This window comes from Mytilus californianus, unplaced genomic scaffold (assembly GCF_021869535.1).
Source record: "Mytilus californianus isolate M0D057914Y unplaced genomic scaffold, xbMytCali1.0.p SCAF_7, whole genome shotgun sequence".
Lineage (NCBI taxonomy): Eukaryota > Metazoa > Mollusca > Bivalvia > Mytilida > Mytilidae > Mytilus > Mytilus californianus.
The window spans coordinates 62,334,406-62,353,774 of record NW_026262723.1 but is presented as its reverse complement, the minus strand read 5'-3'; the positions used below and the strand labels follow the sequence as shown (position 1 = coordinate 62,353,774).

The 19,369-nt window shown below is 33.1% G+C and overlaps 1 protein-coding gene across 7 annotated transcripts in view; it reads left to right on the top strand.

Moving 5' to 3' along the window:
• LOC127707483 (uncharacterized) overlaps window positions 1-19,369 on the top strand; it is an 87,967-nt gene that overhangs the window by 35,256 nt on the left and 33,342 nt on the right. For 5 of the 7 annotated variants that reach the window (XM_052212053.1, XM_052212057.1, XM_052212052.1 and 2 more), the window contains one exon: window positions 14,300-16,206. In XM_052212053.1, coding sequence (XP_052068013.1) covers window positions 14,331-16,206 — 1,876 coding nt within the window. In that variant the 5' untranslated portion in view covers window positions 14,300-14,330. Of the gene's footprint in view, window positions 1-675; window positions 769-14,299; window positions 16,207-19,369 lie in introns of those variants that run through there. The other 2 variants (XM_052212055.1, XM_052212058.1) reach the window with 2 other exon arrangements.

Sequence of the window (19,369 nt, the reverse complement as noted above, 5' to 3'; positions counted from 1 at the left end):
ATACACCCTCTACAATACACCACCCCCACCCCTAATGAATATGACAGTGGGGGAGACATACACCCTCTACAATACACCACCCCCACCCCTAATGAATATGACAGTGTGTATTATTATTTTTAATTTGCTAATGTTTATTGGTTCCCCCTGAAACCGTATTTTTTTCTTGATTAATGAAAGGCAAGTTTTGAATAAATACAAATTAGTATAATTTTGAAAATCTTGACTGATTAGGAATTGAAAACCCACATTCACTTTTTAAAAGCCTACAAAGAATTAGTATGAACAAATAAAAGCACTGTCATGGTATGTAAAAACCTCACTGCACCCCATCATATAAGGAATTCCTTTCTCCTTATTATTGGAGAGATAAAATAACTATATTGCCTGACAAACCAATTTAAAGAGATATCAAACATATATTGTATCTGGATAGAATTCTTAATCAATTTCATTAACATTTCTACCTGTAAATAGATGTAAATATCTTTGATTTAGTTACCTGTAAACACCTGAAAATTTGATTAAAGTGCAAAATGTAAATTTCACCAAATTTTATGAATGGTCAGTATAAAAGAAATCAATACTAAGCTAGCTCTCTTCCCTTAGTTTTATATCTGAGGTCATAAATTGAAAGTTGACCTTATAAGCCACAAGGCCAAGCCACATCCTCACTAAGGCATGTTTTGGTAATAAAACAGATGTAAGGAAATGTTTGAGTCAGATCTTTGATTGTGTAATCACAATCATGTTATGTTCAAAAACCAGGTAAGAAATTTGTAAATTTTATACTGAGATTATATTTTTTATTTCTTAATAATTTGAATAAAAATAATTTCTGCTGGTGTAAGTTTCGCCTTTCTAATTGCTCATAATTTTCTCTAACTGAATTTGATTACTCAAAGATCATATCGAAAAATGTAATTGATCATGTTCTGAGGATGGGATGGGTAATGGTGTATTTTAATTTTTGTATCTCAGCCTCTTTTAGCATTATTCACTGATTTTAGATACTGTAAATTCAGAAATTATTGGGGGGGGGGGGGGGGGGGTATTAATGTGAATAAAGAGACTGGGTGAGTATCGCAATAATAAGAACTCACATTCTAATATCTATTACATATATTTGTATGCAGATTTTCCTGAAATTGCCAAAATTAATCCCACATTTTTGTCCATTCTTAAAAAATCGCAATAATAAATGCACACAATAATTTCTGAATTTACAGTCCATGGCACATTGAAGGACCAATTTGTTAGGTGAATACGAATAAATGGGGAAAAAACAGGGTCTATGGGTAAATATCCCCAAAAATGTGAAGACTGGGTAGCCTAAAATAACTAACCACAATAGACTTCTAGAATTCAGGATAGGGTCTTCAGTTAATGACAAGTGCCAAATGATATTGTTGGCTGGACGTCTCATCAAGGATAAATCTATGTGCCTATTTTTTACAAAGTGTGTCTCCACCCATGTGTACGGAAGATTTTATAATAGTGCTTTAAGTATGACATTTTAGATTTTTAGTTGAAGTTTATAAGATAGCCTCTTACTTTATTTTTATTTTATCAACATTCGTGTATTATAATTTAGAAATTTTGAGTTGATCTTTATTAATTCAAAACTAGTTCATAGTAAGACTTGTGTTGATTTAGAGCTTGGTATGTTACACCCACTTGTCAATGTTTGAAAGCCATATGTTGACCATGTAGACTTTTTTTTATCATTTAATAATGTTTTTGGTTTGCTGTCTTATTGATGTTCAACCTCTATATCTTGGAGTTACACACTGAAACAAAAACAAAAACTGCTGAAAACCTAAAATGGAACATCTTTGCCATGTTTGGTATTAACCAGAGAGTGGTTAAGAGATAGATCTATGCTTAGTGATAACAATAACTTATATTGACTTCCATGTCTATAGAACAAGAAGGCAAAGTTAAAAATTCACATTTTAAAAAAAGCACTACTGTTGGACACTTCTAAGGTTTTGGTTATAGTAGACTACTACAGTATTTTCTCTTGTTTCTCTAATATTTCGCCATGGCTTATTCTAGTTTGTACAATTTTATAACTTTTTCAAAACTGTATTGCAGTTCTTTCTCATAATTTCAATGGACAATTCTGATTAAGTTGGTTAGTTTTAAAGGAGTTGGCGTTCTGATCTTTAAAATTTACAATAAGCCTTCTATTCACACAAAAAAACTCCAAATTGGATATATGAAATAACTGCTGCTTGTCAATGAGCATGGTAAAACAAAAACTTGTTTTATGTCTAAAAAGATTTTTTAAGCTGTGAAGATAGGATGGGTTTTTGTCGAGCCTGCGACTTTTGTCACAGAAAGCTCGACATAGGGATAGTGATCCTGCAGCATTAGCTAACTTCTTAAAAGCTTTATATTTTAGAAGGTGGAAGATCTGGATGCTTCATACTTTGTATATGGATGCCTCATGTTACGAAGTTTCCGTCAGTCACATGTCCAATGTCCTTGACCTCATTTTCATGGTTCAGTGACTACTTGAAAAAAAAGTTAAGATTTTTTGTAATGTTAAATTCTCTCTTATTATAAGTAATAGGATAACTATATTTGGTATGTGCGTACCTTGCAAGGTCCTCATGCCCGTCAGACAGTTTTCACTTTACCTCTACCTCATTTCATGGATCAGTGAACAAGGTTAAGTTTTGGTGGTCAAGTCCATATTTCAGATACTATAAGCAATAGGTCTAGTATATTCGGTGTATGGAAGGACTGTAAGGTGTACATGTCCAACTGGCAGGTGTCATCTGACCTTGACCTCATTTTCATTGTTCAGTGGTTATAATTAAGTTTTTGTGTTTTGGTCTGTTTTTCTTATACTGTATGCAATAGGTCTACTATATTTGGTGTATGGAATGATTGTAAGGTGAACATGTCTAGCTGGCAGGTGTCATCTGACCTTGAACTCATTTTCATGGTTCAGTGGTCAAAGTTAAGTTTTTGAGTTTTGGTCTTTTTTTCTAATACTATATGCAATAGTTCAACTATATTTGGTGTATGGTAATATTTTATGATCTATATGTCAGTCAGGCAGGTTTTATTTGACCTTGAACTCATTTTCAAGGTTCATTGCTCAGTGTTAAGTTTTTGTGTTTTGGTCTGTTTTTCTTAAACTATAAGCAATAGGTCAACTATATTTGTTGTATGGAAGAATTGTTAGCTGTACATGCCTGCCTAGCATGGTTCATCTGACCTTGACCTCATTTTCATGGTTCATTGGTCAATGTTTAGTTTACTTGGTTAATGTTAAGTTTATGTGACAGTTGTAATAAAGCTTTATATTTTGGACTATCAACATAATATCAATGATTAGTAAAGAAGGCGAGACATTTCAGAGTGTGCACTCTTGTTTAGAAAGTTCAGATTTCAGCCCATATCAACTTGACAGACCATTGGGTATGTCGGATATGAATGGATGTAGATGTGGGGTTAAGATCAAGGATATAGTTGTCTTACAACACCAGTTAAAACAGTGGTTGAAAATAATAATTCTTATTAACTTTTTCTGATTATACCCCCGCTTTAAAAAAGTGGGGGTATACTGTTTTACCTCTGTCTGTCCATCCATCTGTCCGTCCATTCGTCAGTCCATCCGTCTGTCAGTCTGTTCGTCCGTCCATCCCATGAATATTTTTTTCCAACCATCCCTCTGTCAGTAAGTCCGTCGTCCCATGAATATTTTTTAGTCGCATCTTTCTCAGGAACTACATTACAAGGATTTCTGAAATTTGGTTTCAGGGTTTATATAAGTCAGCTTTTCAGATTCATTGCTCAACAACTTCCTGTTTACCGAACACTTGCATCATTTTGCACATGATAGCCAAGTTGAAAATTTTCGTCACATTTTTCTCAGGAACTACAATACAAGGATTTCTGAAATTTGGTTTCAGGGTTTATATAAGTCAGCTATACCTTGAGATGCATTTTCAGATTCATCACTTAACAACTTCCTGTTAACCGTCAAGTATTTGGGCGGGGTATCATAAGTGAGCAGTAGCTCGCAGTTTCACTTGTTGCGGTATACCACACATCTGCCATTTAATCCATATTTATTTAGTGAAAAATATGTGTAAAAACTTTTTGTCAACCCATACATTTGACTCTTGACAAGAGACCTGTACATTTCAAGTGCAGTAGGTCATATGCACTAGAAAACACATAAAAGTACAGAGAAAAATTAGCAATAATTCATGTAACAGACAAATTGACTTACAATGTATATTTATGACTGTTCATAGTAATTGCTTTTTTTGTAGTTGTGGATAGGATGATCTTTTGTTCCCCAATAAAACAAGGGAATGCCAAAATTATGATTAATTATATAATATATTGTACATATGTTCATATTTCTATTATAACCACCAGCTAGTTGTAACTACCTGTGAAATTAACGCTGTTAATTAAGAGGCAGGTGATATTTGACATTGCTGCAGGTTTGATGGACAGATATGGTTGTCAATTTTATCATTAATTACTCATGATGATTTTATTGTACTGTTCAATGGTAAATGAATTCATTTTTACCTACAAGCAAGTTCATATGAAAGAAGGCAATTTGTAATGACATTTTAGTTTTATATTAGTTCTGGAGCTACTATTTAAGTACTGGTGTAAACAAAAATGCCTGATTTATTATGAACATTGGACTATGCTGTTGTTCGGCATGTGACAGCTATTTTAAAGTACAGTGGCTGATATTAGAGTGTAAGGCGGTGTGATTTCATAATCAAAGGATAAGTACTTTGAGGCTAACTCAAGCAACTGCCACCAACCATTCTTTGCTATGGTATTATATTGATTGTTTAAATTTTGTTGTATTTTTACATTATATAATACATATATAATTGAATTAAGGGCTGTTTCTGCTTTGAACTGTTGTGTTTTAACTATATCTTTTATTCTTTTAAGCATTGATATAAAAATGGGAGAAGTTTTGTCATTTACACGTCTATCGGGCGTCTTTTCAGTACTTGTCATTGTTTCTTCATGTTTTTGTCTAAAGAGAATTTGATATTGGTATTAAGTATTTAATGGTATCTGTATCTGACTGTTCAATTCATTCTCAAATTGCCTGGACTAATGGGGCAGTTGAGATCTTGGCATGGTATGACGGTTGTTGAACTATCATTATGTGACCTCTAGTTGTTAACTTTGGATAACTTGTGTATACATGTTAGGTTGCTTTGTCACTATATAATCCTGCATTATAGTTGTTAAAGAGGCATGCTAAGACAGTAACCTCCAATGCAGGTGGTCTTCATGGTTTTGATTCGGTCTGGGTCAAACCAAAGACTTTGAAATTGTTTTTCTTCAATATACAATTTTTTATTTTGAGAAAAATTTGTTCAGATCCTAAATTGTGGTTATTGCAGTAGCTGCATGCATTTTCTTTGATTTTAATAGTTGTTAAACTTTTTTGTTAAATTTTGCATAGATAACATATTGTTTGCTTCTTAACTCCTCAGTAAGTTTTAAAAAAGAAACTAGACTTCTTTTTATGCTAAAGAATATTTTTACAATATAGCAAGGATGTGCATATTATCAGTATTATGATTCTTTTCAGTTTTTCACAAAATACAGGATACAAGTTTACTAGTCTTATTTCAATTTTGCAAAATTTATGCATATATCGCATAGTGTGTCCTCTCAACTCCTTTTACAATTTTCAAGTTATGTAACAATTTAAATTGTTTCTTTTTAGCTCACCTGGCCCGAAGGGCCAAGTGAGCTTTTCTCATCACTTGGCATCCGTCGTCCGTCGTCGTCCGGCGTCGTCCGTCGTCGGCGTTAACTTTTTACATTTTGAACTTCTTCTAGAGAACCACTGAATGGAATGAAACCAAACATGGCATGAATGTTCCTTATGAGGTGCTGACCAAGTGTTGTTACTTTGTAGCCGATCCATCATCCAAGATGGCCGCCAGCGGGGGACTTAGTTTAACATAGGACCCTATGGGAAATGCATACAAATGACTTCTTTTAGAGAACCACTGAATGGAATGTAACAAAACATAGCATGAATGTTCCTTACAAGGTGCTGACCAAGTGTTGTTACTTTGTAGCTGTTCCATCATCCAAAATGGCCGCCAGTGAGGGACTTAGTTTAATATAGGACCCTATGGGAAATGCATACAAATGACTTCTTTTAGAGAACCACTGAATGGAATGAACCAAAACATAGCATGAATGTTCATTAGGAGGTGCTGACCAAGTGTTGTTACTTTGTAGCCGATCCATCATCCAAGATGGCCGCCAGCGGAGGACTTAGTTTAACATAGGACCCTATGGGAAATGCATACAAATGACTTCTTTTAGAGAACCACTGAATGGAATGAAACAAAACATAGCATGAATGTTCCTTACAAGGTGCTGACCAAGTGTTGTTACTTTGTAGCTGTTCCATCATCCAAAATGGCCGCCAGTGAGGGACTTAGTTTAACATAGGACCCTATGGGAAATGCATACAAATGACTTCTTTTAGAGAACCACTGAATGGAATGAAACAAAACATAGCATGAATGTTCATTAGGAGGTGCTGACCAAGTGTTGTTACTTTGTAGCCGATCCATCATCCAAGATGGCCGCCAGCAGGGGACTTAGTTTAACATAGGACCCTACGGGAAATGCATACAAATGACTTCTTTTAGAGAACCACTGAATGGAATGTAACAAAACATAGCATGAATGTTCCTTACAAGGTGCTGACCAAGTGTTGTTACTTTGTAGCTGTTCCATCATCCAAAATGGCCGCCAGTGAGGGACTTAGTTTAACATAGGACCCAATGGGAAATACATACAAATGTCTTCTTTTATAGAACCACTGAACGGAATGAAACCAAACATGGTATGAATGTTCCTTATGAGGTGCTGACCGAGTGTTGTTACTTTGAAGCCGATCCATAATCCAAGATGGCCACCAGCGGGGGACTTAGTTTAACATAGGACCCTATGGGAAATACATACAAATGTCTTCTTTTAGAGAACCACTGAATGGAATGAAACCAAACATGGTATGAATGTTCCTTATGAGATGCTGACTGAGTGTTGTTACTTTGAAGCTGATCCATAATCCAAGATGGCCGCCAGCGGGGGACTTAGTTTAACATAGGACCCTATGGGAAATACATACAAATGTCTTCTTTTAGAGAACCACTGAATGGAATGAAACCAAACATGGCATGAATGTTTCTTATGAGGTGCTGACCGAGTGTTGTTACTTTGAAGCCGATCCATAATCCAAGATGGCCGCCAGCGGGGGGACTTAGTTTAACATAGGACCCTATGGGAAATACATACAAATGTCTTCTTTTAGAGAACCACTGAATGGAATGAAACCAAACATGGTATGAATGTTCTTTATGAGGTGCTGACCGAGTGTTGTTACTTTGAAGCCGGTCCATAATCCAAGATGGATGCCAGCGGGGGACTTAGTTTAACATGGGACCCTATGGGAAATACATACAAATGTCTTCTTTTAGAGAACCACTGAATGGAATGAAACCAAACATGGCATGAATGTTCCTTATGAGGTCTTGACTAAGTGTTGTTACTTTGTAGCCGATCCATCATCCAAGATGGCCGCCAGAGAGGGACTTAGTTTAACATAGGACCCTAAGGGAAATACATACAAATGTCTTCTTTTAGAGAACCACTGAATGCAATGAAACCAAACATGGCATGAATGTTCCTTATGAGGTGCTGACCAAGTGTTGTTACTTTGAAGCTGATCCATCATCCAAGATGGCAGCCAGCGGGGGACTTAGTTTAACATAGGACCCTATAGGAAATACATACAAATGTCTTCTTTTAGAGAACCACTGAATGCAATGAAACCAAACATGGCATGAATGTTCCTTATGAGGTGCTGACCAAGTGTTGTTACTTTGAAGCTGATCCATCATCCAAGATGGCAGCCAGCGGGGGACTTAGTTTAATATAGGACCCTATGGGAAATACATACAAATGTCTTCTTTTAGAGAACCACTGAATGCAATGAAACCAAACATGGCATGAATGTTCCTTATGAGGTGCTGACCAAGTGTTGTTACTATGAAGCCGATCCATAATCTAAGATGGCCGCCAGCGGAGGAATTAGTTAAACATAGGACCCTATGAGAAATACGTACAAATGTTTTCTTTTAGAGAACCATTGAATGGAATGAAACCAAACATGGCATGCATGTTCCTTTTGAGGTGCTGACCAAGTGTTGTTACTTTGAAGCTGATCCTTCATCCATGATGGCTGCCAGATGGGGACAATGTTTAACAAAGGACCCTATGGATGATACATACAAATGTCTTCTTTTAGAGAACCACATACTGAATGGATTGAAACCAAACATGGCATGAATGTTCCTTATGAGGTGCTGACTAAGTTTTGTTACTTTGAAGCTGATCCTTCATCCATGATGGCAGCCAATGGGGGGACTTCCTTTAACATAAGACCCTATTTGAAATACATACAAATGCTTCTTCTAGAGGTGCACTGAATGGAATGAAACCAAAACATGGCATAAATGTTTCTTATGAGGTGCTGATTAAGTGTTGCTACTTTGTTGCCGATTTACTGTTCAAGATGGCCACCAGGATTTTTTATTAGATTACAGGACCAATATTAAACCAAATTTGGCCTCACTCATTATTAGGGTATCTGTTATGATTTTAATCTATTTTTACATGATTTCCAAAACCAAAGTAGAATCAGGTGAGCGACACAGGCTCTTGAGAGCCTCTAGTTACTTTTATTGGCATGTTAAGTGTTGACCCAATATCAGTTTGTATGAGTCTAGGGACTAAATGGTGGCATGTTAATTGTGATATTTATTGAATCCTTAAACATTCATTTACAATATTAAAATTATCAAAATGCAAGAATAAAATGAAATGAAATTTACCTCTATAATTTTGTTTCTACACATAATCTGAGACTGAGGTGTGCATATTGTGAGGAATTGTAAGATTTTGGTCTTTTATACACAAAACTATGGATTGTTGAACTTAATCAAGGATATAAAAGAAATGATTTAGAATATTGTAGCTTCATCCAGAAATTGGATCACTTTGACCTACACTTTAAGCATGAATATCTCTTTAAAATTCTGCATAAGGTCTGTTTATAAGAAACCTGAGGTTAGAGTGGGGTCATATTTGGTCGTGAACACATCTGGGAAAGTAATGAATGTCGAAATGAATTCAGTCATAGTGACTCACATTTTTATTTGTATTTACTTTCTATTGAAATGTATATATATTGCTGAATATTTGTTTGAATGGAAATTTAATTGCTTAAAAACTAGATATTTTATGGACACAGTCAAATTTTTTGATAGCTATCAATATGAAGAATAGCACAAATTTGGTAATAACTGGGCCATGATTGTCACCCTATCTGTGTGTTAATTAATAACGTGAGAATTATTACCTCTTTTATGATGGACAAGACAGTGACATCTATGTCACCATGTAAGTTTCATGTGTCATTCAAACCTGAATACACCTACGATGGTAAGCTTGTCAATTTTTTTTTCATATTTTTTTTTCTATTTACGGTACATTAACTGGTCCATACAAAGCTATTTTCTACTCCTATATGGATGAGGAATTTATTTGTCATGTCCATTTTGTTGACGTTTAACTTTTTTTTTTTAGTGAACTTAGTTTTTCTGTCTATTTTAGAACACTGTTAAATATTTTTGTTAAGCACAGTAATATGTTTTATGCACAACTAAAATAAATTTTTGGTATCTCCTGTAGTAATAGTCATGAGGACTTAATTTAATTTCCCACTTGAAAAAAGTATTCATATAACAATAAATTCTGTATGAACATATCCCTCTGATTAATTGAATTCTGTATTTGAAAACTAAAAATTAAGTAACACAGACCAATTTAGTTGTAGTATAGTACTCAACAATTCCAAGTTCTTAAGTGGGAGATTTTCTCATGGGAATTTTATTGTAGGGAGATTTGCAGTAGAATCTGAACTTTATTATTGTTTTCCATATTATTACTCTGAATTTTCAAGGTTATATAACCAATGTTAAAATTCTTACAATCAAAAATTAAATAAATTGAATCATCAATGAATTTAATTAACTAATTGAACCAACATGTAATGTAGCTGTATTGTAAAACAATTTTTTATGGCAGTAAAATAAAGGAAACAAAACTACTCATAATAATAAAAAAAAAAAATAGAAGTAGGCAAAATGGGGAGATATATTCTTTAAATTTGGAGCTTTGATCCTCCTGTCAAAAGGGATATTTCCAAATTATTTTTTTTTTTAAATATATTGATATCTGGAGAGTTTTTGGCTGGTTAAAAGCCAATAGTTCTGATAGAGACCAGTTCTGTTGATGCTCTCTAAATAAAGAAAAAAGATTAAGTTTGTTTTGTTTTATTCCTTGATTTAAACAAATTAGAATTAAATATGGAGAAGCACGTTCACACATTACAATATCTGTTTAATACAACATTTTCGAGTATTTATAAATCAATTTTATAAAATGAATGAGTTGGAATCATTGTAATTTCTCTCTGAAAAGACTATAATCTATCTTGATTAAACTTTTTCTAGATGAAATCATGAAATACTGACTGGTTAGTATCCAAAGATCAACTTTAAATTACTAAAGATTTGACATTGATCTTTATTGTCTGGCCAATACACATCTTTATTTTATGGACTGATTATTTTACAAATTTGAATTGTTGAAACAGACATTTTGAATGTCTTAATGTTAAAACATCTGTCACTTTTACAATGAAATTGGTTTAGAAAGTACATTGGAAAGCCTGAAACTGATTAAAGTGTTTGACAAGGATATATATTTTCTAGGAAGAAAATTATTTTGGTAAAAAGGAATTCTCAATTGGGTCATGATTTCTTTCAAAATAGATTACCAAGGTCTTGCAGTTAAAGAAATGAAAATTTTTCTTGAACTATAGCATTTTGAAAATGTACAGCATATTGGCATTTCATGTTTGATTTTGATTAAGTTAAAGACAGTTCCAATTTCACTTTAAAGAATTAAGCAATAACAAAGTGATACCCTTTAAAATTTTCAGGAAACAAAAGTAATACATGTACCACAAAAAGTTTTTACTGCATCTTTGAGTTTTAGACAAAAGAAGCAAGTAACCTTCTCATTTAATACAAATGTGATAGACATTTAGAAATCACTATGACACATAATCATATGTTGTATTTGATTTCTAAGGCAGTTTGAGGTCTAAAGCTTACTAGATCTGAAATTGTAATAGAACACATACTTTGCTTCGTGTGATTTTTAAGTATTCAAGCTTGAAAGTCATATGTTACGTAACAATTTACAATATCGCTTTGATAATTTATTTCAAATTTTTCATACTTGAGGGACTTAGAATCCTACCTGATGTTGCTATTCAAATAGTATTGCCTCTTTATATATCCACTATCTGTCATATTGAAATTCTAAGTTAATTCTTTGTCAGCTTCTGCATGTCTCATTGAATTTGATTAAATTTGTGGGGATATTTGTTGTAATAGTAAGGTGTTATGCATATATATATATATATACATACTGGATGTAAAAAGGTAGAAAAATACAAAGGGGGCAATTACAAACCATACATAAAAGAAAACAGACAAAACAATGGCCAAAAGATGTAAACTCAGATGCTCCTAGAACATTAGCAGTTTCTGCTTCAGTAGTGACACCTGTCCTACTGTGGATTCATTTATTTTCATGTTTACCGATTTTCGTGGAATGGGGTAAAATTGTATTTTCGTGGATATTTGATTTTATGGTTTTGCAAAAGTCTGCCAACAAGCTTATCTAAAAAATGTTTACTTCGTTGAACATTTAAATTCATGGTTCATGTATAACCCATGAAATCCACGAAAATTGATATCCCACGAATAATAATGAATCCACAGTATTACTCACATAGATAATACTGTTATGTATTATGCAATAGCCAATTAGTAGCTGGCTCTTGGTTAAACCTAAGATATAATGTAATTCATAAGCATTAGTGGTTGTGTACATGTAAATTTCTCGACCTAGTTTAGGATTGAATGTATTCAGTTTGGATTTAATCCTACTACAAAAAGGGGGGGGGGGGGGACTAGGATGGTAAGCTCAGCCTGTTCCTGCTCCATAGGCGCACCTGTCGTGTTCATCATGGCAAGTGATTTATTCTAATGTCATAAATGAGGAAAGGTCTATAAGAACAGGATTTTGGAGGGAATATTTTTGTAAACTAAATACTTTTGTTATATTCATGAAGAAATATTTAGTAATTTTACTACTAAGGGGTGGAAACTTGAGAGGATTTTGGCATCACTTAAAATTTTATAACTGCATTTCTAGAAACTAAACAATTAACTGATATACACTGTGTAGGCATATATATATATATACATATATATCAAAACAAGATATTGCATCTTTTTTACAAGTTCCTGTTGATAAAAAAACAACTCATTATTTGAAGAATATACCATCATGAAATATAATGATGAATGTTAACAAGGACAATAAACTATGAAGTGTTATATAAGTATTTACTTAAATCCAAGCATTGTTTACATAAAAGAATATTACACTGTGTAGTAGATGATAAATAAACAGTGAATGGTCTTTTCATAAGATCATCCTATTATAACAAAATATTTGTGGTCAAAATACTGTCAATACTTAGTCTGTCATAATAATAATAATGAGTAAATGAGCAAAAATGTTGTTGAACTATATGCTTTGTGGTTTCTTGAGAACAAATATTTCTAATACAGAAAGGTCATACATTGATTGATTGTTGGTTGCTTAATGTCAAGTAGCTAATGGAAATGTTACTATAAGTTGTATTGTATATGTCTTGTGTATAACTTTAAATTTTCTGTTGAAACTATTATTCTGACCATTTTGACAACAAAGAATCTTCAAATATTTTTGTTTTTAAATTGGATGATTAGATACAATGGGGGGAAAATCAAGAACCATTAGTAAAAAAAAAAAGGCAGACAACATCATTGTCAAATGAAAAAAAAACCACAGGACGCAAAGCACTACACAGAAAAATTAGTACTTGGTACCTTTAATTCAACCAACAATATCAACTTAAACCTTTTCAAAACCATCACTTGATAAAATATCAGAATAGAGAATGGCTTCCCCATTCATATATCTTTTATGGCAAACATGATATTTTGACTATTTTATTTATAATGTCTGTTTTGTTCACGCATCGCATCGTTGTAAATATAACGGAATTTGATAAGACTGTCGTACAAGTGAGAGGTTTAGCGCTATAAAACCAGGTTCAATCCACCATTTTCTACATTTGAAAATGCCTGTACCAAGTCAGGAATATGACAGTTGTTGTCCATTCGTTTGATGTGTTTTGTCATTTGATTTTGCCATGTGATTAGGGACTTTCCGATTGAATTTTCCTCGGAGTTCAGTATTTTTGTGATTTTACTTTTTATACATTTGACCTAAAAGAGTTGCAAGTATTATATTGCACTTAAAGTTGGGATAATCAATTAAGAGAATAAGAAAGGAAGGAAAAATGTTAGTGGTAGATAGGATAAAAAAAATCTTGCCTTCATTTAATTCTTTCAAATTTATACAAGTGTTCATAGATAATGACTTATTGAGGGTGAAAAATTAAATTATAACAAGTCTATGAAATGAACTCTTTGTCAATGTATAGACATTAACAAATGACCATTTGTCAAATAAAACTGTTAGTGTAATGGACTTTGTTGACCTTACAAATGGGACCAACATGACAATTTCTGCCTTCCAGGTTTAAAAAAAGAATGAATTTAACCCATTAGACTAGGACATTTAACTAAGTTGTGGTTTATGTTTCAATATAAACATTCCTTTTTGAAGACTGAGGTTTTATCTAATTAAGTTTTAAATTGGTAAAATTTAAGGATATTATAAATTGAGCAATTTTTTGGTTAAATTCTATCATGTGCAAAAGATATACATTTTTTTTTTGTAAATGCTATTGGTTGAGTAACACAAAAAAATGCAAAAAGTATTAAAACTGAGAACATTTTGTCTGTTAGGTAAAGGATTAGGCCTTCATTGATCACCATTTAAATAGTAAATTGGTACTGTAAACAATTGAAGATGTGCCAGCAGGTAAAATTTTAGGTAACAAAAATTTGTGGAAGAAAAGAACTAAATTTGTCTCTCTGTAGTGTAAATTAGTAATGGTTCCAATGCATAAATGTAAAGTCAAATTTTATATTTTTCTTTTCAGGTCAAATGTAGACCCATGTGGCTGTCTTTAAATGGCAGCGAAGAAACCTCCAGATGAAGAAAATCGTGAACGCTTGTATGTCAGTGTTGAGCAGACAGAAAGGAAGGTCATTCCTTCGGTTCAGCTGGAAAGACGAGAAATCAAGATGACCTTTTCACCCTTTGACCAGTCTCTGTCATCAGCTGTGACAGACACTGATCAACGGAAAGATTCAGATGCTGAGAGAATTGTGGGTAAAGAATATCCAAAGACACTTGGTGCAGAAGGTAGCGTTGTTGTTTCCAAGGTCATAGACATTCATGGGCATGGCCAAGAAAAGAAGGAAAGGTCAGATGATCAAAGTGATCAAGAAAGCAGGTCAAGATTTCCACTTAAAGAAGAAGGTCAGCATGAAAATGTTCTGGAATTTTTTGAAGAGCAAGGAAAGACATTTCAAGAGCAAGCTAAATCTCTGGTGCCAAAAGCGAAGAAGGACCGTTCTACTAGTCCAAGTCAGATACGTCAAAGTGTTGGATTAGATCATTTAGATAATTTAGTGAAACTGATGGAACAATTATCTACACTTAAAGATGAAAATTCCAAATTAAAGAAAAAATGTGATTATTTGGAAAGTACTAAAACTCTCTTGCAGGCAAAGAGTGCTGTAGAAACTGAAATAACAATCCCATCAGGTTATCATTCACTGCCAGTGAAATCAAAACTTAAAAAATCTCCCAAAGAAAGATCAAGGACTTTTCGACCAAGATTACCAAGTGCTGAAGACATTGATGTTTTAGATTCATGTGAATCATTAGAATCATCTTCAGACACTAGTCCAAAACGTCCTAAACATGCTCAGATTCACAAACGTAGTTTTTCCACAGGATCTCTTGAAATACCGTCCGACATAATGGAACAATCAGGTGAAGATGATAGTCAAGAAGGAATTTATCATAAAAATGGGAAAATGGACAGGAAAATGTCAAAGTCACCAACAGCAAAGCGCAAGTCAAAAATTTCAAATTGGACCTGGATTAAAAAAGTGTTATCAACTAAAAAGCTTCCAGAAGATATTGGATTTAGTTTTAAATCTCTTGGAAAACTTGGAGGGAATGTACGTTCAGGAAGTACTAAAGAACTGTCAGTTCCTGTGACCAGCATAGAAAATCGTTCTGTAGATAGTGGTGTTGGAAGTGGTGTAGAGGCTGATACTGGTGAAGGACAACGCAAATCCACAGGTGAGGTCACTTTATCTAATGCTCAACAGGGGGGTGAATCAGGGAGTTCTCCTACAAGTAAATTAAATTTTGCTGATCTAGCCTCAGAAATTTGGATGGGACCCCCAGAATGGCTTGAGGAACACGAAGACGAAATGAATCTCGTGGACCCAGTATCATGTATTGAAAATAAGGAAGTTATAGTTTTGAAAAGTTCTGCAGGTAAACAAGAAAATGAAGATAATTTACTGCAAGTCCCTATTCCTAGAAGAAAGTCCAGTCCGTCTCTCCTAGAACATGAAAGCAACAGTGAATCTGAGGAGAAATCTGCTGAAATGGAAGAATATTTGAATTTGAGAAGATCATCAAGTTACAAAGGAAGATCATCCACAGGGGAGATAATTCATGTTCCAGAAATACCAAAAACAACCAAAAAATTACATCGATCCAAACTCAGTAAGATGAAGTACATGGTGAGTAAACACAGTGTGAAAAGAAAATTTTCTAAACGTACCAGTGCCCATAGTGAAGCAGATGATTTGAAGGTGGAAGGATATGATTTTGCCGGGATTGATGATGAAGAAGGACCTTTGGGAAGATCAACACCAAAAACATCCCCACTGACGCTGAGACAAAAGTCTGTAGATTCCAAATTGCCACCTACATGGATTTCTCATATGGGAGCAAGTATTGATGTCTTGTCGTTGATGGGTGAGTAAGACAAAAAAAGTATATCGGAAAATTAAACAAGCATGAGGATTTCTTGGATCAGCATGAAGTCATTTGAAGATATCTACAAGTTTTCGCATGTTACTTATGTTTTTCAAACTATAACTTCCTTATATTCAACATATGATCTTGTTTTCCCTTGCACTTATTTTTGTTTGACAATATACACTATAACCTCCAATTTCCTGCATGTCAAATGTTCAAAAGACATCAGAATAAATAAAAAAAATAATATATTAATGCCTTTAGGTTTTACAATGTATTTTTTTTATCATAGTTAACGATTGAACTTTGTTTTTGTTTTTTAATGATGTATGCTGTATGTAAATTTCTATGTTAAGTCTTGTCAGAAATGTTATTCTTAGAGATTTGTATATTGTTTTTTTAGTTAGTTTTATTAATCAGTAGTTAGGTACTGGTAGTATGCTTTTCAAATCTGTATTTTTCCATTAGTTAGGACACTGACCAAATGATCAGATCTATATTTCCCCATTGGTTAGGCCACATGTCATACACTTACAAATGTTGAAATGTTTCATAATCTATGTATACAGACCGTGACTTTCATTGTACCCAAAAAGTTTTTTACAATATGTGTTAGAGCATATTTTTATGCATGAATTATCATTTGATACATTTTAATAACATTTATATATAACTGTAAACTTTTGAAAGTAATAAGAAGTGAGTGACTAAGCACATATTTTGCATGGAGCACTTCCACAAATAACTATTTCTCATATGTATTATAGCTCCAGTTGAAATTGCACTTTGTATTTGCTTGGGAATCAGCATATGACACAATTGTTTTTTTTTTTTATGTGAATTTTTTTAACATAATGTTTCCTAGTAGAACTTGCATGCTTTTTTTCATACATGCATATTTTTTGTGTGATTTCATAGGTATGTTATCCTTGACCTATTCTGTTGATATTTAAAAACTTATATGAAAATGTAGGCTATTATGTGAATTTCATTTATTTTTGTTGGTACCAAATTTAGTATTGATGAAAATTGGTATTTTTGTAGATATTTGATATTATGGTTTTGCCAAAGTCTTCATACAAGCCTATAGAAAATGTGTAACTCTTTGAAAATTGAAATTTGTGGTTCACCTGCACCGATGCAATCCACGAAAAATTGGTATCGGATGAATAATGATGAATCCACACTATAAACCATGGTCTTTACCAGAATCTCTTCATACAAATTATTCTGTATATTGGTATATACATATTTTTAACTCTGAAATATAAGATAATATGTTAGAAAAAATTCAAGATGGCTAGCTTACACAAACATAATGTACCCTATTATCAGGTCCTCAGAGTAAATAACCTCAGGTAAACTGATAAGTAAGATGAGGGATCTGAAACCTCTAGAGATAAGAAATATATCAATAGGGACAGTCCATTACATAGCATTTTCATATAATATTTATAAATTTTTATGCAAAGCTTTTAAGATATTAAAAATTCAGTTACTAGAGCACATTAATATTTAGTATGTTAATATATGTTGAATATATGCATCAGTTTTTAACTAGGTCAAAATGTCACACTTCATGTTTTAATTATGCATATTGATTTTGACCATAGTCTTTGTTCAAAACTTATAGATATTTGAAATTTTTAATCATTTTTATCTCACCTGATCTCAAAGGTCAAGGGAGCTTTTGGCATCATTTTGCATCATTGTTGTCATTTATCAGTTCTTTGTTATTCATTAACTTTTTCAAAGATCTTTCCTCTGAAACTACTGAACCAATTTCAGCCAATTTTGGGGGAAGGATCCTTTGGATAAGTAGTACATGTTTAAAGTTCATGTTTTTTTTTGTTTAGTTAAAAACCACATGCTCGCCATGGCTAAAAATAAAACATAAGGGTAAAGTGCATTAATTGCCTTATATCTTGAAAACCATATAACAGATAAAGAAAATATGACAGGGGCAAAATTCCTCAGAATGGCAAGATCATCTTACTATATATTTTCACCAAATAAATTAATTGATTTTTGGCAAAAATAGCAGGTGAGCTATACAGGCTCCTAGGAGCCTCTTATTTATGTGCACACTCTTCAGAAAGCTGCAAGTATTTTCTGAATTATGAATGTTGTTGAGAAATGTGTGTCACTGATGAAAATATGGATACTTTTTTCTTAGTCATTTTAAATAATTTCTAGTAGTTAAGGTCAACATTCAGTTTATGTTTTTTTGTAGAAAGAACATAAAATGTTATTGCTCCCATACATTATGTCCACGTCAAGAATAAGTGTATCATGACAAATTTAAATGATTTGAAGTTGGACTACATGTATCTATGCTGTTTTATGCATAAGATATGGACAGATAACAAGAGATTACATAAAAGAAGCATATAGCTACATGATATTCAATTTTTATGTGTTCATTTCTTCAAAATATCTTATAAAAATAAGAAGATGTGGTATGATTGCCAATGAGATAACACTCCACCAGAGACCAAATGACATAGAAGTTTACAACTATAGGTCACTGTATGGCCTGCAACAATGAGCAAAACCCAAACCACATTTTTGTTTCCTAAATAACATTAAATACAATATGGATAAAATGAATTATTTAAGATGCCAAGAAAGGCATAAGCCAGAGCCTACTGTGTGACCCTCGTGTGTAGTAGGGGTCAATAAACACCCCTGGAATAGTAATATTGCTACATATTGATACCAAATAGTTTATAGGAGCAATTTTTTTATATAAAAATAGATATTTTATAGGTCTTCTCCTTCATGGTTTTAGTTCTATAGGTCATCTTTTATGATCTTCTGTTAGGGATCAGGAATAAAATCATCAATCAAGTCAACATACTGGTTTATTTACCAGTAATCTTGTGAAAGTAGTCTCATTTTATATCCAACACATATCAGATTCCTACAACCATTATGTTTTTCTCTCAGCTTATTATAATGCTTGCCATACAGTGCCAGAATTGCTGGTTATTTTGCTATACCTCTTTTCTTACTGAACTAAAAATTAAATCACAGATGTAAATTAGAACTATACAAAATTGAGATTGTTTTATTGGTTGCAATTGGTTGACTGAATTAATTTTTGATGAAATCCCCATGTAAAAAATTCAAGGATGTGCATATTAATTCTGGTGGTTCT